This window comes from Tachyglossus aculeatus, chromosome Y4, assembly GCF_015852505.1.
Source record: "Tachyglossus aculeatus isolate mTacAcu1 chromosome Y4, mTacAcu1.pri, whole genome shotgun sequence".
NCBI classification, from domain to species: domain Eukaryota; kingdom Metazoa; phylum Chordata; class Mammalia; order Monotremata; family Tachyglossidae; genus Tachyglossus; species Tachyglossus aculeatus.
This window is the reverse complement of record NC_052096.1, coordinates 9,360,869-9,387,243: the sequence shown is the minus strand read 5'-3', so window position 1 is coordinate 9,387,243 and position 26,375 is coordinate 9,360,869. Positions and strand designations below refer to the sequence as shown.

The 26,375-nt window shown below is 49.5% G+C and overlaps 1 protein-coding gene across 1 annotated transcript; it reads right to left on the bottom strand.

The window, feature by feature from the left end:
- Positions 1-565: 565 nt before the first annotated feature.
- Positions 566-18,242, bottom strand: LOC119946984 (butyrophilin subfamily 1 member A1-like). Its single transcript, XM_038768463.1, is given in 13 exon segments — positions 566-1,233; positions 1,712-1,738; positions 1,837-1,857; positions 2,443-2,559; positions 3,839-3,957; positions 4,812-4,974; positions 12,175-12,559; positions 12,561-13,069; positions 13,648-13,674; positions 13,775-13,795; positions 14,506-14,622; positions 17,531-17,878; positions 18,140-18,242. Coding segments are annotated over 13 exon segments (2,625 nt in total).
- Between the last annotated feature and the right edge of the window lie 8,133 nt (positions 18,243-26,375).

Sequence of the window (26,375 nt, the reverse complement as noted above, 5' to 3'; positions counted from 1 at the left end):
CCCAAGCGCTTACTGCAGTGCTCTGCACACAGTAAGCGCTCAATAAATGCAATTGAATGAATGAAGAAGCCACACAGAGACTTCCTCCTTTATTTATAGATTGGGAAAACAGGGAGAAAAGCATGTAGAGTCTGTCTCTCTCCCCCTTTAGATTGGAAACTCCTTGAGGGCAGGAAAACATGTATCTGGCTACTGCAGTATCCCCACCAAAGTGCTTGGCATGGAACCTAGCACTCTGTAATTGCTCAATCAAAGCCAATAATTGGTTGATTAATTTGCCTGAAGGTGACAGCCAAAGGGGTTCCCTCTTTTCCCTGGGTGCCATCAGTAGATGGGCGATGTATCCTTGTAGTCTCAGGGCAATCCAGGCTGGAGGGGCAGGCTTCAGGATCTAGTTGAGGCTTAAGTAAAACCATCAGCAGCAGCAGCAGAGAGTGCCCCCCAGGCTGGGCCTGCCTTGGAAGATCAGTAGAGGAAGTGGGGACACAGGCAGCTGCAGCCCTGGGAGGGGATGTAGGGCTGCAGGGGGCAGGGAATGGCTGGCTTCCCAGGGGGCAGAAGGTCCTCAGGGCTGAGCTGGTGTGGGGAGCAATGGGGCATCAACTCCAGGGAGGCAATCCCCCTTCCGAGTGACTGAGGCCGGTCCTGCCCCTGGGGAGGGCTCCTGGGGTCTCCTGAGAGGGGGCAGGACCAGGGACTCCCTCAAACTCCTTGGAGCATGGGAGATGCTCATAGGGGTTGGGTCCTAGAACCAAAGGCGAAAGAAAGGCCAGAGTGTCCCAGACAAGGTGCTGTGGGGGAAAGTGTAGATGAGGCATCCGTCAGTCCCACTATAGAATGAGACAATTCCAGCCTCGTAGTCCAGGTAAACCCCCACTCGACAAAGGGGCTCAGTCAGTGAGAGAGGAGTCCGGGGGGAGGTGAGGGCCCGGTATTCACTTTCATACAACTCCAAAGCCCAGAATCCATTCTCAGGTGACTCGGAGGATGACCACTTTCTTGCCACATCTTCCCTACAGATTCCCAGACCCCAGGACTTCCTGTCCCATACCTCCACCTCCCAGTAACATCTCCCCGAGGTGAAGACCTCGTGGCCCAGCACACAGGGGAAAACATCAAATCTCGCCAGGTTGTCAGGCAGGATCTGCTGGGTGTCTCCACGTGTCACTTGTTTCCGGTCCTCAGAGAGGACGAGTTCGGGATGAGCCGTGTCCGGATCCAGAGTGACATCCACTGCAGAGGGAGTGCCAGCATCAGTATTAGAAGGGAAATGCAGAAAAGCAGATAGAAGTCTGCATTTCCCAAGAAGTAAAGCGTCTGACTCATGACCTTTGCGCACCCCAATAAGGGGTAGTCCCACGTGAGGCCAAGTCCCCAGAATTCTCTTGGAGAACCCTGTGAAAATCTCCTTTCTCTTCTCTTGTTGCTGGTGGAGAAAGAACGTGCTTCATCCTTCCCTGTGGAGCTAGCTACCCTCAGGAAGAACGCCCCTCCCTGGTAATTAAGCTGATGGGGCTGCTGGGATGGTAAGCCAGGGAAGTGGGGGTTGGAATTTTCTGGTGTAAATCTTAATTAGTGGCTTTTAATCTCTGTTCTGTACTGAACACTTGGCACTTAGTACAATATCTGGCACATAATAAGATCTAAACAAATACCACTGAAAAAACAAATTGACTTTCTTGCTGACTGTGAAAATATCAGAAACACTCACCGGTGTGTAACTGGGCCAAGCTCCAGCCTGCAAGAGAACAGAGAGAAGACATCACCAGGCTGGTGGACAGGACATAAACACCAACAAAAGGAAGTGGGGAGAAATGAAGGAAACACAAAACTTACTGAGCTTGGCTTGGAGTTTCCCTGAAAAGGAACAGAAATAAGTCAGGCACCCTTCAGACAGGGAGAACTGGGCATTGGGTGGGATGGAGTGTCTCTCTGGGTCATGCTGCAGGGTGCTGGTCTCTTGGAAAGAATCTTCACTGCCCAGGTAATGACTCGTGGATCCAGAAGGGTGACATTATCCCTGGAATCTCATGGAAGAGTCAGTTGATTTGGTATCAGTCCGCATCTTCCAGAGCTCAGATCTCCACACTCTGCTGGGATCATGTTCACACTGGGGAAACTGGGCAGTAGAATGGGGGTGGCAGCAGGACATAGATGGGGAATGGTGGGCTTCAGACCTGAACTAGTGATCCAGGAGCCCTGATCTTGTTCTCCGGTACCTGACCATATTTGAGCATTGTCCCAGCCATATGTGGTTCCTTCCCAGGGAAAAACTTAATAGGCACTTGTGGTTGGGAGGGAAAGGAGAGAAATGGTGTCTTGGCATTTTCCCTTGGATCTGACCTGCCTCTTTCCCCCTTACTCCTCATCCACTCTGGCCCGCCCACCTCTCCCTGTAGGAATGTGGAGTTCACAGGAAATTGCCCCCCCCTTTTTTTTTACCTTTTTCCCTCTGCAGTTTCCTAAGGAGATAAAGGCCTCCAGCGATAAGTAGTACCAGCATGAACAGGATCACAGGCAAAGCCACCGTGGAAGGAGAGGCCCTTGGGAAAAAGGGAGCTGAAATGGAATCCCTGAGATTGACACTGAATAAAAAACAGGGGCAAATCCAGCCTTTTCCCCTGAGCCCAGTGGATTCCCATTTACCTCTGCATCAAACAGAAAGAAACTCCATACCATAGGCTTTTAAACCACTCAGCTTGCCCCCTTCTACCTTACTTCCATGATTTCCTACAACAAAACCCACACCTCTAACACCAACTTACTCACTGTACTTCAATCTTGTCTATCTAGACACTCACCCCTTGACAACCTCCTGCCCCTGGCCTGGGAGGCCTTCCCTCTTCATATCCAACAATCACTTTCCCCACCTTCAAAGCCTTATTGAAAGCACATCTCCTCCAAGAAGCCTTCCCCGATTAAGCCTTGTTTCCTCTTCTCCCTCTCCCTTATGTGCGGCTCTTGCGCTTGGATTTTCTCCCTTAATTCACCCCTCCCTCAGCCCCACAGCATTTATGTCCATAGCAGTAATTTATTTATTATTATTATTATTATTCAAAGTCTGTCTCCTCCTACAGATTGTAAGCTCGTTGTGTGCAGGAAAATACTCTCCCATGCGCTTAGCGCAGTGCTCTGCCCACAGTAAGCACTCAGTAAATTCAGTAAATTGATTAATTAATTGATTGATTGCTAGTGCTTCTGGGGGCCTCACAGGTCTATGCTGAGTGTTTCTTTCAATCCATTCGGAAGATGTGCAGCAGAGACAGTGACTTCAGCCCTGCATCAGTCTTTCCCAGGGGAGGTGCCAGGATTGGGAGCCCAAAGGAATGGGGAATATAGGGAGCCCAGAGTCATCGTGTGAGAGACATGTGGGAGAAGGAGTTGAAATGTATAGGAGAAGCAACATGGCTTGATGGATAGATCATGAGCCTGGGAGTCAGAAGGATCTGTGTTCTAATCCCACTCCACCACTTGTCTGCTGTGTGATCTTCCACAAGTCACTTTCTTTCTCTGTGCTTCAGTTACCTCATCTGTAAAATGGGGAATAAGACTGTGAGCCCCATGTGGGGCAGGGACTGTGTCCAACCTGATTAGATTGAATCTACCCCAGTGCTTTGTACAGTGCTTGGAACATGGTAAATGCTTAATAAACACCATTAAAACCCCCCACAAAGAACTGGGCAAACAGGGCTAGAAATCCATTCTTTGGGACCCAGGATAGAGTCCGAGGTGCCATTTGGTAGGGGAGGGACAATGGTCCATCTTACCAGAGTCCTGGCCAAGTCCTTGCCCAAAGGACATCTCCATTTCTGAAGAAGTGGTTGGGAGCAAAACTGACCTGCTATGGAAATCAGTGCCCCCTTCTCTTGGTTGAGGAGGGGATTCCAGATGGAGCAGGATATGGCTCCCACAGAGTCTTCTTGGACAATCACGGATGCTGCCACACCGAACAGGTCAATCAATCAATCAATCAATCAATCAAATTTATTGGGCGCTTACTGTGTGCAGAGCACTGTACTAAGCACTTGGGAAAGACAAGTTGGCAACATATAGAGACAGTCTCTACCCAACAGTGGGCTCACAGTCTAAAAGGGGGAGACAGAGAACAAAACCAAACATACTAACAAAATAAAATAAATAGAATAGATATGTACCAGTAAAATAAATAGAGTAATAAATATGTACAAACATATATACATATATACAGGTGCTGTGGGGAAGAGAAGGAGGTAAGATGAGGGGGATGGAGAGGGGGACGAGGGGAAGAGGAAGGAAGGGGCTCAGTCTGGGAAGGCCTCCTGGAGGAGGTGAGCTCTCAGTAGGGCCTTGAAGGGAGGAAGAGAGCTAGCTTGGCGGATTGGCAGAAGGAGGGCATTCCAGGCCACGGGGATGACGTGGGCTGGGGGTCGATGGCGGGACAGGCGAGAACGAGGTGCGGTGAGGAGATTAGCGGCAGAGGAGCAGAGGGTAGCAGAGGGTGCGGGCTGGGCTGTAGAAGGAGAGAAAGGAGGTGAGGTAGAAGGGGGCGAGCTGATGGAGAGCCTTGAAGCCGAGGGTGAGGAGTTTCTGCCTGATGCGCAGATTGATTGGTAGTCACTGGAGATTTTTGAGTAGGGGAGTAACATGCCCAGAGTGTTCCGGACAAAGACAATCTGGGCAGCAGCATGAAGTATGGATTGAAGTTGGGAGAGACAAGAGGATGGGAGATCAGAAAAGGCTGATGCAGTAGTCCAGACAGGATAGGATGAGAGCTTGAACGAGCAGGGTAGCGGTATGGATGGAGAGGAAAGGGCGGATCACTTTTAAGGTCATTAAAAGTGTAGGGTTGGGACTTGGACAGGGACGGGACCATCTTTCCCATGGCATCTCTCCACTGCACCTGGGGCTCAGGGTACCATCTGGCTGATGTGCACCCCAGCTGGATTTCTCCATCTTCATACCCTTCCAGGTGGATGTGGGGGTCAGAACCTAGAGCTGGGGAGGGAGAGGTCTGCCTGAGTCCTCTGGAACCCATCCTGAGGGGGGGGGTCTTGTGGCAATGGGGACAGCCACAAGAAGCAGCATGGCTTAGTGGAAAGAGCATGGGCTTGGGAGTCAGAGGTCATGGATTCTAATTCTGGCTCCACCACTTTTCAGCTATGTGACTTTGGGCAAATCACTTGACTTCTCTGTGCCTCAGTTACCTCATCTGTAAAATGGGAATTAAGACTGTAAGACCCACTTAGGACAACCTGATAACCTTGTATCTCCCCCAGTGCTTAGAACAGTGCATGACAAATAGTAAGCACCTTACAAATACTGTTATTATTACTGCAGGGTCCTGACCTCTACTGAGACATTTTGCATTCACCTGGGTCACCAGCTCTCACAAAACCAATCTGTGTCTTTAAAAACTCAAGACCAAATTTCATCATGTAAGTAAGTATGTCTGCTTTCTTACTTCCTCCTTGCCATGGCCTGGGTTTCCCTTGTTGAAGGGTTCAGAGCTCCCCACTCCTCCCACCAGTTTCCAGGATAATTGCCCTAGAATTCATTCATTCATTCATTCATATTTATTGAGCGCTTACTGTGTGCAGAGCACTGAACTAAGGGCTTGGGAAGTACAAGTCGGCAACATATAGAGATGGTACCTACCCAACAATGGGCTCACAGTCTAGAAGGGGGAGACAGACAACAACCAATCCATCAGTAGTGTTTACCGAAGATGCACTGTGTACTGAGGGCCCCCCGCCATAAAGAAGCTTAGAGTTTAGTTTAGGTTTTTTTAATAATACCATGGTCCATGGTCAGGATGGGGATGGGGATCTGGCCATTAGCCTGTGGCGGGGTACCCCGCGAAGGAAAATTGGCCACTTCAAGGAAGCCAGTTGTTCCTGAGCCCAGCCTAGCTCACTGGAATTTGGAGGAATTGGATGAATCAATCAATCAATGATATTTATGGTATTTAGCAAAGAAGAAGAGTGGCTCCAACCTCCTGAGAACAGGGTCCCCCCAGACTCACCAGTCTGACTTCTTCCTGGGTTGTCACAGCCAGCAGCCCCGGAAGCAGGGCAGTTGACGGTTTGGTGTGACCAGGCTAATTTTACTAGGAACTGAAGCTCCTTTTGCAAGATCAGTTCCAGGAATTGACTCAGATGGGCACCACCCTCTAATAGAAAGGCAGCATTTGAATGTCTTATCAGTCACTGGGCGGGACTGATCCTATCCTCAGCGGGACTCACTGACACAAGTAGAAAAGGGGGAAATTGATGAGTGGGAATTGCAGTCTGTGAGCTGAGTTTGTGTGATAGTTATGCTGCCCTGGTGACCCGTGACTTCCAGGGAGAAATCATCTCAAGCAGGCAGAACCCTACAAACTCTTCAGGGCTCTACTCTATGGGAAATTCAACTTTAGTGCCAAACCTTCCCACTGTCGTGGCCTCAGGCTGCTTCCATCTGATATCTCCATCTCTGAAGTATCCAGAACTGGAGGGAGGGGAGGAGGGGAGGAGGGGAAGGATTCATTCATTCATTCATATTTATTGAGCGCTTACTGTGTGCAGAGCACTGTACTGAGCGCTTGGGAAGTAAAAGTTGGCAACATATAGAGATGGTCCCTACCCAACAACGGGCTCACAGTCTGGAAGGGGGAGACAGACAACAAAGCAAAACATGTGGTCAGGTGTCAAGTCATCAGAATAAATAGAAGTAAAGCTAGATGCACATCATTAACAAAATAAATAGGATAGTAAATATGTACAAGTAAAATAAATTGAGTAAAAAATCTATACAAACATATATACAGGTGCAGTGAGAAGGGGAAGGAGGTAGGGATGGGGGATGGGGAGGAGGAGAGGAAAAAGGGGAAAAAGGGGGCTCAGTCTGGGAAGGCCTCCTGGAGGGGGTGAGTTCTCAGTAGGGCTTTGAATGGAGGAAGAGAGCTAGCTGGGTGGATGTGCCGGGGAAGGGCATTCCAGGCCAGGGGGAGGACGTGGGCCGGGGGTCGACAGTGGGACAGGCGAGAACAAGGTACAGTGAGGAGGTTAGTGGCAGAGGAGTGGAGGGTGCAGGCTGGGCTGTAGAAGGAGAGAAGGGAGGTGAGGTGGGAGGGGGGCGAGGTGATGGAGAGCCTTGAAGCCGAGAGTGAGGAGTTTTTTCTGATGTGTAGGTTGACTGGTAGCCACTGGAGATTTTTGAGGAGGGGAGTAACATGCCCAGAGCGTTTCTGCACAAAGATGATCCGGGCAGCAGCGTGAAGTATAGACTGAAGTGGGGAGAGACAGGAGGATGGGAGATCAGAGAGGAGGTTGATGCAGTAATCCAGTCGGGTTAGGATGAGAGATTGAACCAGCAAAGTAGCGGTTTGGATGGAGAGGAAAGGGCGGATCTTGGTGAAGTTGCGGACGCGAGACCGGCAGGTTTTGGTGGCAGATTGGATATTAGGGGTGAACGAGAGAGCGGAGTCGAGGATGACACCAAGTTTGCGGGCTTGTGAGATGGGAAGGATGGTAGTGCCAGCTACAGTGATGGGAAAGTCAGGGAGAGGACAGGGTTTGGGAGGGAAGATAAGGAGTTCAGTCTTGGACATATTGAGTTTTAGATGGCAGGCAGACATCCAGATGGAGATGTCCTGAAGGCAGGAGGAGACCCGAGCCTGAAGGGAGTGAGAGAGACCAGGAGCAGAGATGTAGATTTGGGTGTCATCAGCGTAGCGATGATAGTTGAACGAATGAGTGAATGAGTTCACCAAGGGAGTGAATGCAGATAGAGAACAGAAGGGGACCAAGAACTGAACCTTGAGGAACCCCTACAGTAAGGGGACGGGAGGGGGAGGAGGAGCCCGCAAAGGAGACTGAGAATGAACGGCCGGAGAGATAAGAGGAGAACCGGAAGAGGATGGAGTCTGTGAAGCCAAGGTTGGATAGCATGTTGAGGAAAAGGGGGTGGTCCATAGTGTCGAAGGCAGCTGAAAGGTCGAGGAGGATTAGGATAGAGTAGGAGCCATTGGATTTGTCAAGAAGGAGGTCATTGGTGACCTTTGAGAGGGCAGTTTCGGTGGAGTGTAGGGGATGGAAGCCAGATTGGAGGGAGTCAAGGAGAGAGTTGGTGTTGAGGAATTCGAGGCAGCGGGTGTAGACGACTCATTCAAGGAGTTTGGAAAGGAATGGTAGGAGGGAGATAGGGCTATAAATAGAAGAGGAGGTGGGGTCAAGAGAGGGTTTTTTAGGATGGGGGAGACGTGGGCATGTTTGAAGGCAGAGGGGAAGGAACCAGCGGAGAGTGAGTGGTTGAAGATGGAAGTTAAGGAGGGGAGGAGGGAAAAGGTGGCACTTGAACGTCTTATCAGTCACTGGCAGAACTCATCAGAGGCAGTTGGAAGAGTGAGAAGGCAACTGATGAACAAGAACTGAAGCTTGTGAACTGAGTTTGGGTGTCAGGCTGCACTGGTGTCCCGGGTCCTCCAGGGAGGAGTCACCTGGTGCAGGTGGAACTCCACAAATTATCCAGGGCTCTACTCTTTAGGAAAAGGAAATCCACATTTGATGCCAAGCACTCCCACACTCCTGGACACAGACTGCCTATATTTGATCTTTTTATCAAACTATCACTCAGTCAATCAATAGTACTTACTGAGCCCTTCCTGTGTGCTGAGCACTATACTAAGTGCTTGGGAGAGTACCACACAACAATATACCATACATTCCCTGCCCACAACATACTTACCGTCTAGATGGGGAGACAGACATTACTATTACTATAAATAAATACATTACATATATGTACATAAGTGCAGTGGGGTTGGCTGGGGGAAGGGAGGTGAGAAAGGAAGGGAAAGGGAATGGTGAATACAGGGAGCAATCAGGGTGATGCAGAAGGGAGTGGGAAGAGAAGAAATGAGGCCTCAGTCAGGGAATGTCTCTTGGAGATGTGCCTTCAATAAGGCTTTGAATTTGGGGAGAGTAATTGCCTGTAAGATATGAAAAGCAAGGGCATTCTAGGCCAGAGGCAGTTGTGGATGAGAGGTCATTGGTGAGATAGATGAGACTGAGATTCATGCAAGTAGATTGGCATTACAGGAGTGAAGTGTGCAGTCTGGGTTCTACATCTCCAGTCCTGATCTCTCTTCCTTTCTGCAGTGTCACATTTCCTCTTGCCTTCAAGACATCTCTACTTGGATGTTCTCCCATCATCTCAAGCTTAACGTGTCCAAAACAGAACTCCTTATCTTCCGGCCCAAACCCTGTCCTCCCCATGACTTCCCATCAATTTAGATGGCACCACCATCCTTACTGTCTCACAAGCCCATAACCTTGGCATTATCCATGATTTCTCTCTCTCATTCGACCCACATACTCAAGTCATCACTAAATTCTGTCAGTCCCACCTTCACAACATCGCTAAAATCTGCCCTTTCCTCTCCACCCAAGCTGATATCACGTTAATACAATCACTTTTTCTATCCCACCTGGGTTGCTGCACCAGCCTCCTTGCTGGCCTCCTAGCCTCCTTTCTCTCCCCACTCCAGTTTATACTTCACTTTGCTGCCCAGATCATTTTTCTACAGAAATGTTCAGGTCATGTCACCCCGCTCGTCAAAAAATTCCAGTGGTTGCCCATCCACCTCTGCATCAAACAAACACTCCTCACCATTGGCTTTAAAACACTCCACCACCTTGTCCCGTCCTACTTCACTTCACTACTTTCTGTCTATAACCCAGTCCACACACTTCACTCGTCTAAGTACTAGCCTTCTCACGTTGCCTCTTTCTCACCTATCTGACCGCCGTCCCCTAGCCCACATTCTGCCTGTGGCCTGGAATGCCCTGCCTCCTCATATCTGACAAACAATTAGTCTCCCCACCTCCAAGAGACTTCCCAGAATAAGCCCCCACTTTCCTCTTTTCACAATCCCTTCTGAGTAGCCCTGGCTTGCTGCCTTTGTTCTTTCCCACTCTCAGTCCCACAGCACTTATATACATATCTGTAATTCATTTATTTGTATTGATGTCTGTCTCTCCGCCTTTAGTCTGAAAGCTCATTGCTGGCAGAGAATGTGTCTGTTTATTATACTCTCCCAAGTCTTTAGTGCAGTGATCTGTAAACAATAAGCACTCAATAAGTACAATTGAATGAATGGGGAGAGTAGTGAGGTGAGTAGGATGGGGCATGGTGATTGAGTGTTTTCAAGTGGGTGGTAAGGTGTTTCTGTTCCATGTGTGGTGGATGGGCAACCACTGGAAGTTCTTGAGGAGTGCAGAAACATGGCCTGAATGTTTCTACAGAAAAATGATTCGGGAGACAGAGTGAAATATGGACTGGAATGGGGAGAGACAGGAGGGAGGGAGGATAATCAAGGCATGAAAGAATAAGAGCTTGGATGAACATGGCAGCAGTTTGGATGGAGAGGAAGGGACAGATTTTAGCCACGTTGTGAAGGTTGAACTGACAGGATTAAGTGATGGATTGAATTTTGGGGTCGAATGAGAGAGAAAATTCAAGGATAATACCAAGGTTATGGGCTTGTGAGACAGGAAGGATGGTGGTGCTATCTACAGGGATGGGAAAATCATGGGGAGGACAGGGTTTGGGTGGAAAGATAATGAGCTCTGTTTTGGACATAACTCCCTTCACAACTCCCTTGCCACCTCACAATTCAACACATGCACCCCCCCCCCCCACAACAACACCCCTCCTCCAGGACTCATTCACTGACCAATCTCCCCTTCCCTGGCGATGTCACCCCATTAGCCACTATTTGCAAATGTCCATAACTGGTTTATTTCATCTATGAATACTATCCAAACAATTTTTGGCTACTGTTCTCCTGCATGAGACTGTCAACTTCTTGAAGGCAGGCACGATGCCAGAGACTCTCATTGTAAGCTCCCAATCAATCAATCAATCAATCAATCATATTCATTCATTCAATCATATTTATTGAGCACTTACTCTGTGAAAAGTACTGTACTAAAAGTTGGGAGAGTATAATTAAACAGTGAATAGACACATCCCTGCTCATGCAAGCTTACAGGATAGAGGGAAGATAGACTTTAAAGTAAATGAATACATAACAGATATGTACATAGGTGATGTGGGACTGAGAGGAAGGATGAATGAAGGGAGTGTGGAGGGGGGATGAATGGAGGGAGCAGGTCAGGGTTACGCAGAAGGGAGAGGGAGTAGAGGAATGAGTCAGGGAAGGCCTCTTGGAGGAGATGTGTCTTCAATAAGGCTTTGAAGGAGGAAAGAGTAATTGTCTATTGGATTTGAGAGGGAGGGTGTTCCAAGCCAGATGCAGGATGTGGAGGAGAGGTTGGTACAGTGAGAAGGTTATCATTAGAGGAGCAAAGTGTGTGGGCTGGGCTGTACTAGGAGAGTAGTGAGGTGAGGTAAGAGGGCACAAGGTGACTGAGGGCTTCAAAGATAATGGTGAGGAGATTTCATTTGATGTGAAGGTGTTTACTATTGAGTGCTTACTGTGTGCAGAGCACTATACTAAGTGCTTGGGAGAGTCCAATATAACGTAGCATATAGACACATTTCCTGCCCACACAGGCTTACAGTCTAGAGGGAAACTTACTATTCCTTCCCAAACACTTCCTCCAGTGCTTTGTGCACATTCCATGGTCAGTCAAGTGTGCTCAACAGAATAGATGCTCAAGGTGAGAGCTCCCAACAGAAATGATGGATGAGCCTCAGCTCTCAGAATTCAAGGCAAGAACATGCATAGAGGCGTTTATTCTAGTGCTGATGGCTTGTGGGGCGCCATTCACACTCTCTCGTCCAGCCTGTCGTGTTCCATCTGAGGCACAGAGAGCAGTGAGAGAGTCAGCAGGCAGTGGGGCAGCACAAGATGAAATGTAGGTCCAGTCTGTGCATAGGATAAGCAGCTCAGGAATGAGCTGGGAATAGGACCCAGTTCTACACCAGTGTTAGATTGATGGTGCCAAAGGGAGGCTGTTTTCCTGCTGCCATGAGCAGAAGAGCAGGGAAAATCTTTCCTCTTAGACCATCAGGGGTGTGGAGATGAGCTGCCCTCCTGCCCTCTGAATTCAGGGTCCGATGGAGTAGAGCTGCTCCTCTGCCCTCCGAGTTCAGCATCCAGTGGAGATGAGCTGCCCTCTGCCCTCCAAGTTCAGGGCTAGGTGGAGGCGGCAGCAGCAGGAAAGGCAGCAGCACTAGGGAAACACTCACTGACAGACCAGGCCTGCTGCAGCCACTTCACTGCCCCCAGCCCAGCCCCCAGTGAAGACCATTCCCTGGCAGCAGCAGCAGCAGCAGCAGCAGCAGCAGCAGACAGAGCCCCCACAGTCAGGGTCTGCCCTGGGGGAGCAGCAGAGGAGGTGGGGACACAGGCAGCTGCAGCCAGGGGAGGGGATGGAGAGCTGGAGGGGGCAGAGGGCGGGGCTGGGTGGCACCCTAGGGGCAGGAAGGACACCGGGCTGGTCTGGGGGATGGGCAATGGGAAATCCGCCCCAGATAAGGGATCCACAACTCCATCAGCCGAGGCTGGTCCCTCCCCTAGAGGGGGGTGGTTATTGGGGGGCAGGGGCAAGGTCATACCGACCCCCACAGAGCATAGGGCAGATGGTCAGAAAAGTATAGTGTGGAGGCATGAAGAAAGGGCGGAGGATCCCAGAGAAGGTAGCACGGGGGAAAGTGTAGATGTGGGATCCGTCAGTCCCACTGTAGAATGAGACGTTTCCAGCCTCATAATCTAGGGAAACCACCACCTGGTGGGGGCATGTGGCCAGCTGAAGACGGGGGCGGGGGGGATTGTGGGCCCAGTAAGCATTCCGGTATCTTCCCACAGTCCAGAATCCATTCTCAGGTGAAAATATAATTGCCCCTTTCCTCCTCACATCTTCCCTACAAATCCCCAGAATCCACCCTACTGAGTCTTTCACATCTACCTCCCAGTAATGTCTCCCCGAAGTGAAGCCTTCACTACCCAGCACACAGGGTGTTGTATCAAATCTCTCAGGGTTCTTAGGCAGGTTTTGCCATGTGAATCCGTAGATCACCTGTTTGCGGTTCTCAGGCAAGATAAGTCCGGGATGTGCTGTGTCAGGATCCAGAGTGATATGGGCTGCAGAGAGAGTCCCAGAGTGAGCCCTGGGGGCTCAGGGCAGAGGAGACCCCAGGGACAAGGAGAGTCAGGATGGAGCCTGGGTCCCTGCCACGAAGAACAGGAGTGGCTGCCTGGAGGGGGGAGCAGGGCAGAGGAACCCCTCATGGGGAGTGTGGAGGGCCTAGACTCAGTGGGCTGGTCCGGATGGTTCTGGGCAGGGGGGCCATTACAGAGCTGTGGCACTGCTTTGTTCACACAGGACACCCCTGGAGGAGGAGCCATGCCCTTACCCTGGAAAACACTGCAAGTGATGTCAGCATACTGCTCTCCACCCCTCCTTCAGTGCTCAGGATCCAGGTTTCCCAGGACTCAACTGGGGATCCTCAACTCCTGCCTGAGGCTTCAGCTCTTGGGTATTTCCACTCCCTGGTCCGGCCATTCCAGGACACTCCTGGGGGCCCTGACAGCAGCAGGGAGGAGGAGGAGGAGGCCACAGAGGGTTCTGGAAATGGCCCTGGGTCTGGGTTTCAGGGCCAGGGCCAGGACCGCCGGTCTGAGAGGTAGCTGAGACACCAGAGAACATGAGGGTCACTTACCCTCATGTAACTGGAACAAACTCTTCCCTGCAAGGTAACAGAGAAAGGAGATGTCACTGGGCTAATGAATGGAAGACAAACATCAACATGAGAAAACTGACAGAAATGAAGGAAACACAGAACTTACTGAGCTCGATCTGGAGTTTTTCTGAAAATGAACAGAAAAAGATCAGGGACCCTCCAGAATGGGAGAACTGGGGATGGGCTGGGACAGGATGAGATGGGGTAGGAAAAGTCTATTTCTAGAAAATGTGGAGGGAACTGGCACTAGGGACAGGATCCCCATTAATGATGCAATCACCCATGGATTCAGAACGGTGACATTGTCACCTGAATCTCCAGAAAGAGCCAGTTTGTCTGTAATCAGTTGAAATCTCTCAGAGTTCAAGACCTCCACACTAGGCTGGGATTGTGGGTGCACTGGGGAATGGGGCAAGAGAGCAGGGGTGGTGGTAGGAATGGTTGAGGAGGGATGGGCTTCAGTTTGAACTAGAAGGTGAGGGCTGAGTTCTCTACACCTTTATGTGATCCCCACCGCATGTGTCAGTTGGCACAGGTATGGGCTGATTCAGTCCCTTATTTGTTGCCAACTTGTACTTCCCAAGCGCTTAGTACAGTGCTCTGCACACAGTAAGCACTCAATAAATACGACTGATTGATTGATTGATTGATTTGAGGGGAAATGGGATTTCAGGTTGTGGTTCATTTGTGGGAGGTTGGGGATGTGAGTTGGTGTCTTCCCCAGGCAGCTGAGAGTTCTGTCCTCTGACCTGTATGTCTGCATTCCCCATCCCCATTCTGTCCTCCAGCCTTTCCTGCAGGAATGGGGGCATCATGGGAATATTCCCATTTATTTACCTTTGTCCCTGTGCCATTTCCAGATGAGATAAAGACCCCCAATGATGAGCAGTCCCAGCACAGGGAAGGTCACACACAGAGCCACCATCGACGGAAAAGCCCTCGGGAATAGAGGAGCTGAAATAGAATTTGCAAGAATACCTTCAGAGAGCAACCTGAGGCAATTCCAGCTGTTTTCTTGGCTCCAAAGGGTTAGAGCCCAGTAGGAGGGGTTGTGTCCAGGGGCCCCAAGTCCTGGTTGTGTGTCTGTTCCAAGCCATGCCAAGATTCCAGGGCAGGGGCAGTGAGACCTGGACTCTCCTCCCCTTTACAGGAATGTTGGGGCTGGGACCCTAATGATTTGGCGATCACAGAGAGCTCAGAATCACCATGGGGACTGAGAAAGGGCTAGAGTTTCCCTGGCTATGCCGGCCTGAGGTGAGGTGACAGTGTGGAGGGGAGAAGGGGCCTCTCGTAATTCCCCAGGGAGAGCGCTGTGATATCGGATGGAGGGTCTCATTCCCCTTCTCCCCATTCTTGAGCTTCAACCTGCTTCCCTCAGACTCCCACTCCTGGTGTCCACCCTGCCAGTGCTTCCCCCAGAGAAGGAGCAGGGAGAGGGGCAGCAGTGCTGCACTCAGGGGGTCTCATCCAGGGTGGAAGGGTGGGAGGGGAGGAACCCTAGACTCTATTCCTACCTTTGCTTGGACTCCAAATTCCCTCACAACCTCACTTCGCACCTCCAGTTTCTGCTTCTCTGACCTGTGCCCTTATCCAGACTTGTGCCCCCTCACATGTGTGTATATCTCTGTGTGTGTTCATTCATTCATTCATTCATTCAATCGTATTTACTGAGCACTCACTGTGTGCAGAGCACTGTACTAAGCGCTTGGGAAGTACAAGTTGACAACGTATAGAGAAGGTCCCTATCCAACGGGCTCACAGTCTAGAAGGGGGAGACAGACAACAAAACAAAACATGTGGACAGGTGTCAAGTCATCAGAATAAATAGAAGTAAAGCTAGATGCATGTGAGTACATGATAGAGGGCGTGTTGTTCAAAACCCTTTGTTGAAAACCTATAAACTTGGCCTTGTGGAAAGAGCACAGTCCTGGGAGTCAGAACAAGGTTCTAATCCTGACTCTGACACTTCTCTGCTTTGTGACCTTGGACAAGTAACTTCACTTCTCTGTGATTCAGTTACCTCCTGGGTAAATGTGGATACCATACCTCTCAATTAATCATTCAATTTTATTTATTGAATGCTGATGGGTACAGCACTCAATAAGAAGCACTCAATGAGAAGCAGCGTGGCTTAGTGGATATAGCACAGGATTGGGAGTAAGGAGGTCATGGGTTCTAATCCCAGCTCTGCCACATAATAATGATGACATTTATTGAGCGCTTACTATGTGCAAAGCACTGTTCTAAACGCTGGGAAGGTGACAAGGTGATCAGGTTGTCCCGGGGGGCTCAGAATCGTAATCCCCATTTTACAGATGAGGTAACTGAGGCATAGAGAAGTGAAGTGACTTGCCCAAAGTCACACAGCTGACAATTGGTGGAGCCGGGATTTGAACCCTTGACCTCTGACTCCAAAGCCCGTGCTCTTTTCACTGAACCATGCTGCTTCAGTCGGCTGTGTGACCTTGGGCAAGTCACTACACTTCTCTGGGCCTCAGTTACCTCATCTGTAAAATGGGGATTAAGAGTGTGAGCTCTATGTGGAACAGGGACTATGTCCAACCTATTTAACTTGTATCTACCCCAGTGCTTAGATTAATGTTAGGCACACAGTAAGCACTTAACAAGTACCACTGTTATTATTATTATTATTATTATTACAGAGCACCATACTAAGTGCTTGGAAAACTACAATGCAATAGAGATGGTAAACATCATCACTGTCCACAAGTACCTTAGCGTCTAGAGGGGGAGACAAACATTGAAATGAATTACAGATAGGGAAAACGTCAGACTATAAGGATTTGTGTATAAGTGCTGTGTGGCCTAAGTACATCTATGATGCTGAGGGGAGGGCAGATCTTGGAGGAATGTGAATTTAGTAAGATTTTGAAGGTGGAGAGAGTGGTGCTCAGTCAAACATGAACAGGGAGGGAGTTGCAGGCAGGAGAGAGGACGCAGCAAGAAGGTGATGGTAAGAGACAAGATTGAGATACAGGGAGTAGGTTGGTGTTGTAAGAGCAAGGTGGGTGGGCTCAGTTGTAGAGGGAGATTAACAAAACTGGGTAGGAAAAGAGAAGGCTAATTGAGAGCCTTAAAGCCCCTCCTTATCCACTAACCTTAGAACTGTGAGCTCACATGGGCAGGGACTGGGCCCAATATAAGTAGGCTAAATCTACCCTAGGGTTTTGTAAAATGCGTGGCACATATTAAGCACTTAACAAATACCACTATTATTATTGTTGTTGTTATTATTATCATTATTATTATTCCTACTGCCCCTCCAGACTCTGCCCTAACCAGCCCTGACCTCCCCTCACCGTCCATCCCCCAACCACCCAAACCTCCCTGACCCCACGTGACCAATGGCTTGTCCCCACAGGGATGGAGCATAACCGGAACAGGACTAGGCTTTGCTCCATCCTCACCAGACTGGGCTGGAGCCACCAGAACCAGGTCCTGCCTGACCCTGAACAGCCCCGGGGTCAGGAGAGACCCCGACATTAAAAAATACAATTTTCTCTTCTGTAAACACCAGTTTAGTAGGAAAGAGGTGGGTGTCTTGCCCTGACCCCTACATTAGCCCCAAGCTTCAGAGTGCCCCAGGACTCCAGTCCAGAAACAGACCCAGGAATAGACTGACCCATGGAAAATGTTCATGGGACCGGTGCACTGGGCAGTGCTGCCTGTGGACCAGCAAGGTTTTGAGAGCAGCAGGACAGGACCCTGGGCAGGAAAAGTGGACACTGTATAGTCATGAAACAGAAGGGGATTCTGGGTAGGAACAGATCATCTGGGGAGGCTGCCTGAGATTAGGACAGTAACATCTCCTATTGGTCCCAACGAAAAACCAGCCACTCACCCACCACATGCAGCTCCAGAGAGGCTTCTTCATGTTCTTGACCATCAGAGAAAGAGCAAATATACTCTCTCTCATCAGAGTCTCTGACATTGTGTATTCTCACAGCCACACTCCCATAATCAATGGCTTCTCTCAGCAACTCTGTCCTGCCTCGATACTCCTTCATCTGGTCTTGAAACAGATCATCTCTGTTCCCAAACAGGTGCACATCCATAGAAGACTGGGGTAGGAACCATCTCAAAACCATATCTTCAGCATTCATCTTGGGATCCAGGTGACAGGGTAACTCAACATCTTCCCCCTCCAGGGCTAGGACAGGATCAGCAGGTCCAATCACAGAAAATTCAGCTGAAATAAAGGGAGATAGAGAGAAGCTGGGACTGCGGATCTCAATTGGGGGAGAAGACCCCTCCCCAAAAGGGGGAGAGCAGAGCCTCCCCTTGTCCAACCTCTGCAGGCCTGAGGGCCATCCTGACCTGAAAAAGGATGGACAGTCCCCTCAGCTCTGATCTCTTTTGGGAGGTACATTCTGACTGGAGACTCACAAGGGATTTTGTTCATGCTCTGAGATGTTCCCATGGATCAGTAAGATGAAGAAAAAATTCCTACCTGAGCTCAGTGTGAGCAGCTGGAGAAAGAGAAGGAGGACAACAAGGTATGTGGATGCGAAGGATTCTGGGAAACGCATCATCTTCTTCATTACTAGGGCCATAGAGAGACAAAGGTGGCTTAGTCATTCCCTGTCACTCACCATCAGGGAGCCAGATAGGGGCTGGGACATGGGACACACAGCAGTGAGAAACTCCTGGACCTGACACCAGTACAAGCTGCTAGAGAAGAAGCATGGCTCATGGAAAGAGCCCGGGCTTTGGAGTCAGAGGTCATGGGTTCAAATTCCGGCTCAGCCAATTGTCAGCTGTGTGACTTTGGGCAAGTCACTTAACTTCTCTGTGCCTCAGTTACCTCATCTGCAAAATGGGGATGAAGACTGTGAGCCCCACGTGGGACAACCTGATCACCTTGTAACCTCCCCAGCGCTTAGAACAGTGCTTTGCACATAGTAAGCACTTAACAAATGCCATTATTATTATTATTATTATTATTATTATTATTATTACACATCAACTTCCTATCACATACGCTACCCAATCTCTCAAAACAAATCTCCACCCCCAGGTGCCTGAATACCAATCCCCAACACTGCCCGGCCTCCCTAAGATCATCCACAATGTCTTTTCCTCAGGGAAAGTCAGGGAGACAACCTAGCTCTGTTCTTCTCTCTGACAAGGGTGGTAAGGGTAGGGTGTCAGTCCCTCTGCTGGGATCTCCTTGACATTCACAGCTGCAGGATAATGGCCTGCGATTTGGTGGTTTGAGAACAGAGATCCAAGGTCAGCAGTAGCTCTGGGATGTTTTCTCCATCTCCACATGTCATCTTCGGAGTCCAGGCAAAGGTGAAAGAGTCTTATAGGACTGAGTTGTGAATCGAGGTCTGCAGAGGCCTCCAAGGGGCCCACAAGGGGACTGATTCTTAGCAGAATGCTCTGACCTCACTCCTGTCTTCACAAGTCATTCTAGAAGTGAAAGCAGAAAAAGGTTCCCATTGTTATAGGGATTTTCCTGAGTGATGAGGAGGAAGCATGAAGTGGGAGAAGCAGAGACCGTGACCTCTGTTCTGGGAATTTCGATTTGGGACATTGCTCCCCACTGGTTCCTCCCACCTCCCTTGTGTCCCTGCTCTCCAGAAGTGTTAGGCAGGGTGCAGGTGGTGGGGAGAGATTGGAGGAGGAGCAAGAGGAACCAGATTTCCCCACCACATACACTCCAGATCCTTTAGCCTCTTCCTTCCCCAGAACAAGGATGCCCAAATCTACATATCCACCCCTGCTCTCTTTCCCTCCCTCCAGGCTCATATCTCCTCCTGCCTTCATTCATTCATTCATTCATATTTATTGAGCACTTACTGTGTGCAGAGTACTGTACTAAGTGCTTGGGAAGTATGAGTTGGCAACATATAGAGACGGTCCCTAGCCAACAGCAGGCTCACAGTCTAGAAGGGGAAGACGGACAACAAAACAAAACATGTGGTCAGGTGTCAAGTCATCAGACTCCCTTCTCCTCAACACGCTATCCAACCTTAGCTTCACAGACTCCGACCTCTCCTGGTTCTCCTCTTATCTCTCCGGCAGTTCATTCTCAGTCTCCTTTGCAGGCTCCTCCTCCCCCTCCCATCCCCTTACTGTAGGGGTTCCTCAAGGGTCAGTTCTTGGTCCTCTTCTGTTCTCTATCTACACTTACTCCCTTGGTGAACTCATTCACTCCCACAGCTTCAACTATCATGCTAAGCTGATGACTTCCAAATCTACATCTCTGCCCCTGCTTTGTCTCCCTCCCTCCAGGCTCGTGTCTCCTCCTGCCTTCAGAACATCTCCATCTGGATGTCTGCTGCCATCTAAAACTCAATATGTCCAAGACTGAACTCCTTATCTTCCCTCCCAAACCCTGCCCTCTCTCTGATTTTCCCATCACTGTAGACGGCACTACCATCCTTCCCGCCTCACAAGCCCACAACCTTGGTGTCATCCTCGACTCCACTCTCTCATTCACCCCACACATCCAATCTGTCACCAAAACTTGTGGGTCTCACCTCCACAACATCACCAAGATCCACCCTTTCCTCTCCATCCAAACCACTACCTTGCTGGTTCAATCTTTCATCCTATCCCAACTGCATTACTGCATTAGCCTCCTCTCTGATCACCCATCCTCCTGTCTCTCCCCACTTCAGTCTACATTTCACGCTGCTGCCCAGATTATCTTTGTACAGAAACGCTCTGGGCATGTTACTCCCCTCCTCAAAAATCTCCAGTGGCTGCCTGTCAACCTACGAATCAAGCAAAAACTCCTCACTCTCAGCTTCAAGGCTCTCCATCACCTTGCCCCCTCCTACCTCACCTCCCTTCTCTCCCTCTACAGCCCAGCCCACACCCTCCTCTCCTCTGCCACTAACCTCCTCACTGTACCTTGTTCTCGCTTGTCCCGCCATCGAACCCCAGCCCACGTCCTTCCCCTGGCCTGGAATGCCCTCCCTCCACAAATCTGCCAAGCTAGCTCTCTTCCTCTCTTCAAAGCCCTACTGAGAGCTCACCTCCTCCAGAAGACCTCTGCAGACTGAGCCCCCTTTTTCCTCTCCTCCTCTGCTTCCCATCGCCCCCCCGCCCTCCCCCCTTCCCCTCCCCACAGCACTTGCACATATTTTTACAGATTTATTACTCTATTTATTTTACTTGTACATATTTACTATTCTATTTATTTTGTTAATGATGTGCATGTAGCTTTAATTCTATTTGTTCTGACGATTTTGACCCCTGTCTACATGTTTTGTTTTGTTGTCTGTCTCCCCCTTCTAAACTGTGAGCCCGTTGTTGGGTAGGGACCGTCTCTATATGTTGCCGACTTGTACTTCCCAAGCACTTAGTACAGTGCTCTGCACACAGTAAATGCTCAATAAGTACAATTGAATAAGTGAATGATGAATCTCCATGCCTGAGAGCAGGGTCCCCCAAGACTCACCAGCACGATTCCAACTGGGTCATCACAGCCGGAAGCCCCGGCAGCAGGGAAGATTCTCCGTTATTTGATGGTGGCCAGGCTCACCTCATCAGGACCTGAAGTTTCTTTTGCAGGATCAGTTTCAGGACTTGACTCTGATAGGCACCACCCCCTGACAGAAGGGCGGCATTTTAACGTCTTATTGGTCATTGGCAGAACTCACCTTGCCAGGACCTGAAGTTTCTTTGGCGGGATCAGTTGTAGGACTTGACTTCGATAGGCACCACCCTCCGTTAGAAGGGAGGCATTTGAATGTTTTATCAGTCCCAGGCAGAACTCACTAGTGGCAGTTGGAAGAGGGAGAGAGAAACCGATTAACAGGAATTGAAGCTTGTGAATTGAGTTTGGGTGTCATTTAGGCTGTCCTGGTGCCCTGTGATCCCCAGGGAGGAGTCATCTGGTGCAGACAGGACTCCACAAACTCTCCAGGGCTATACTCTCTGGGAAAAGGAAATCCACATTTGTTGTCAAACACTCCCACGGTCCTGGACACAGCCTGCTTCCATCTGATCTTTTCATCTCTGATGTGCCCAACATCATCTTTCCTTTTAGAGTATAAGCTACTTGTGGGTAGGGAACCTGTCTGTCAACTCTGTTATATTGTACTTTTTTAAGCACTTAGTACAGGTCTCTGCACACAGTAAGCACTCAATAAATTCAATTGATTGACAGATTGATTGAAGGGAGATGAGGAGGAGATGGCAAAGGATAAGGGTAGTTCGGGTTTTGTCTTTAGAAATGAATATGATACATTCTCATGAATTCTTCCATCTGAGATTCTGGGTGGAAATAATAATACACTGAATTTGTATCACATTTTCATTTTTTAAAGCACTTTTACATCACAGATCTCAATCATGGTGATTATGCAATTTGTGAAGTTCTTAATATGTGCTAATACCCTGAAGTCTATACAAGTTAACAAGACTGCTGGACTCAGTCCCTGTTCCACATGGGGCTCACAGTCTAGTGGGGAGGGAAAATCAGGTATTTCATCCTCATTTTACAGCTGAGGAAACTGAGGGACAGAGCAGTTAAGTGACTTGCCCAAGATCACACAAGAAATAAGTGGCAGAACTGAGATTAGAACCCAGGTCCGCTGACTTCCAGTCTTGTGCTCCTTTCACTAGGCTGTGTTGCTTCTTATGCTGTTCTTACTGCATCCCTAAGAGGTAGAAAGAGATAGGGATTATTATTCCCTTTTTCGCAGATGAGGAAACAGAGACACAAAGTGGTAAAATTACATGCCTGACAACACACTGAGAGCCATTGACAGAGCTGGGATTAGAACCAGGGTTTCCTGAGTCCCAGGGCTGTATTCTATACACTAGATCACACTGGCTCAAATTGTACATGGTTCTTGTCTCCAAAGGGACTGTTAAAGAGTGGGATTGCTGAGAAGGGTTTGGGTTCTTTTCTTGAAGAACAAAGATTTCCTGAAAGAGGAAGACCAGAGATAACCTGGGAAAAAATGTTGTCTTTGTTAATGTGAGTGCAACTCTAGGAATGTAGCAATAAATAAATACTTATAATTGATAGTAATTTATGAATGAAATTGCAATTACAGATAAACATCACCAAACCCAGCAACGCATTTGACACATCAGCATTTTGAATGGTATTTATTAAGTATTCACTATGTACCAGACACTCTATTAAGTGTTGGGATAGTCATAATAATCAGGTTAGACACAGTCCCTGTCTCATATAGTGTTCACGGTCTTAATGTACATTTCACAGAGGAGGAAACTGAGACACAGAGAAGCTAAGTGACTTGCCCAACTAAGTGACTTACACAGCAGACAAGTGGTAGGTGCTTTTGACCTCATCCTTTCATACCTTTTTAAAACATTCACCATTTCTCTTCTTCTCTCCTAGACTGCCATCTTCAACAATACACTTTTCAATAGTTTCTTCCCCAATGCTTTCAAACATACTTATGTATCCTCTATCTTAAAAAAACTCTCTCTTCACCCAATTGATGCCTCAGTTATCACCCCATCTCCCTTCTACCAGTTCTCTCCAAAAGTCTTGAGAGTCATTTACACTACTGGCTCCATTTCTTCCCCAATTGTCTCTTTGATTCCTTTCCATTCTGGCTTCCATTCCCATCACTCAACAGAAATAGCCCTCTCTATGGTAACCGATTACCTTCTTGCCAAATCTGATGGCCTCTACTCCATCTTAATCCTCCTAGACCTCTCAGCTGCCTTCGACACAATAGATCACCCCCTTCTCCTTGAAATTTTATTCAACCACGTCCCTCTCTTGGTTCTCCTATATCTCTTACTGCTTCTTCTCACTTTCTTTTGCAGGCTCCTCCTCTGCCTCCCACTTTCTGACAGTGGGGGTCCCATAAGGCTCAGTTCTAGGTCCCCTTCCATTCTCCATCTACACCCACTTCCTTGGAGAACTTATTTGCTACCATGGCTTAACTACCATCTCTTTACAGTTGATTTTCAAATCTACATCTCCATCCCTCATCTCTCTCCCTCTCTGTAGTCTTATATTCCAGGCACTTAGTGCAGTGCTCTGCACACAGTAAGTGCTCAATAAATATGATTGAATGAGTGAATATTTTCTCCTGCCTTCATGACATCTCTATATGTATGTCCTGCTGACACCTCACACTAAACATGTCCAAAACTGAACTCCTTATCTTCCCACCCAAACCCTGTCCTCCCCATCTTTGAGGACAATGCCACTATTCTCCCTATCACACAACCCCTCAACATTGGCATTGTCCTCGAACATCTCTCTCACTCTAACACATATTCAATCTGTCACCAAACCCTGTCAGTTCTACTTTTACAACATTGCTAAAATCTGGCCTATCCTCTCCATCCAAGCTGATACAAACACTTATCCTATCCTGTCTTGATTACTGCATCTGCCTCTTTGCTGACCTCCCTGACTCCTGTCTCTCTTCACTCCAGTCCATATTTCACTCAGCTGCACAGATCATTTTTCTAAAAAACATTCAGTCCATGTCTTCCCATTCCTCGAGAACTTCCAGTGGTTACCCATCCAACTCCGTATCAAACAGAAACTCTTTGCCTTCAGCTTTAAAGAACTCGATTAGCTCTCCCCCTCCTACCTTACTTCACTGATCTCATACTACAGTCTGCCCATCATTCCATTTTTCTAGTGTCAGCTTACTCACTATGCCTCGACTTTGTTTACCCCAACACTTACCCCTGTGGAGTAGGACAGAGCCCGGGAGCATCTCTGCCATGGAGAACAGGGGTGGCTGTGCGGAGTGAGTAGAGGGGAGAGAGGAACACCTTGGGAGTGTTGGGGGCCCGGACCCCATCATTCAGCGCTTAGAACAGTGCTTTGCACATAGTAAGCACTTAATAAATGCCATTATTATTATTATTATGTGGTCCAGATGGTTCTGGGTGGTGGGGGGAGGGGTTGGTAGAGCTCTAGAACTCCTTTCTCTCCTTCTCCAGCCCAGCCCACACCCTCCTCTCCTGTGCCGCTAACCTCTTCACTGTGCCTAGTTCTCGCCTGTCTCGCCGTCGACCCCCGGCCCACATCCTTCCCCGGCCTGGAATGCCCTCCCTCCAAACCTCCACTAAGATAGCTCTCTTCCTCCCTTCAAAGCCCTACTGAGAGCTCACATCCTCCAGTAGGCCTTCCCAGACTGAGCCCCCTTTTTCCTCTCCTCTTCCCATCCCTCCCTCTGCCCTACCTCCTTCCCCTTCCCACAGCACTTGTATATAATTGTACTGATTTATTACCCTATTTTACTTGTACATATTTACTATTCTATTTATTTTGTTAATGATGTGCGTATAGCTATAATTCTATTTGTTCTGATGATTTTGACACCTGTCTACATGTTTTGTTTTATTGTCTGTCTCCCCCTTCTACACTGTGAGCCCATTGTTGGGTAGGGACCGTCTCTAAATGTTGCCGACTTGTACTTCCCAAGCGCTTAGTACAGTGCTCTGCACACAGTAAGTGCTCAATAAATACAATTGAATGAATGAATGAATGAAAAGGTAGCTATAGTCCTGGGAGGGGATGGAGAGCTGTAGGGGTCAGAAGGCAGGGACCGGAGAGACCTCGGGGCTGGGCTGGTAGGGGAGCAATGGGGCATTGGCCCCAGGGAGGGGATCCGCATCCCCAGGGGCTGGGGCTGGTCCCACTTCTGGGGGGGTCACTGAGGTGTCTTGAGAGAGGGCAGGGACAGGGTCACCCCCAGCCCCACCGGGCACAGGGCAGATGGCCAGGGGGATTGGATCATAGGGCCGAAGCCAGAAGAAAGGTCGGAGGGTCCCCGAGAAGGCGGCGCGGGGGAAAGTGTAGACGTGGGATCCGTCAGTGCCACTGTAGAAGGAGACGTCTCCAGCCTCGTAGTCCAGGTAGACCACCACCCGGAAGGGGCGGGTGCTCAGGGAGAGCTGGGTCCAGGGAGAAGTTTGGGCCCAGTATCTATCTTTATCTTTCTTTAAAGTCCAGAATCCATCCGCAGGGGACGCTGAGATTTCCCCTTTCCTCCTCACATTTTCCCTACAAACCCCCAGATCCCAGCCTCTTTTCTCCCCGATCTCCACCTCCCAGCAATGTCTCCCGGAGGTGAAGCGCTGGCGGCCCAGCACGCACAAACTAGGACTGAATCTGTCCGGGTTGTAGGGCAGGTCCTGCCGTGTGTTTCCCCACGCCACCTGTTTCCGATCCTTGGACAGGACGAGTACGGGATGCGCCGTGTCTGGATGGAGAGTGACGATGGCTACGGACAGAGCGTGTATGTGAGCGTTGGGGGCCGCGGGCAGAGGAGCAGGCAGGGCGGAGCCCGGGAGCGGCCCCTCCACGGACACCAGGAGGGCTGCCCGGAGGGGGCGGCGGAGACCGAGGAGGCCCCCGAGGGGCGGACACACGCCCCTCCCCCTGGACGAGACACGGCCGGTGACGGCATCGCTCCGCCCCTCCCCGTCCCCACGGCTCCGGACCCGGCCTCCCCCGGCCTCCGCTGGGGAGCCCCCATTCCGCCCTCGGCCTTCACCTCCCCTGTGTCCCCCCTACTCTAGTCCAGCCATTCCAGGAGGCTCCTGGGCCCCCCGGCAGCAGCAGGGAGGAACAGGAGGGGGAGGAGAAAGAGCGGGAGGAGTGGTGGGCGGAGACTGTGTCTGATGTTATAGTGTACTCTCCCAAGCGCTTAGTACATATTCTCTATTATTTATTGGTTGGTCAGGCTCACCTCACCAGGACCTGAAGTTCCTTC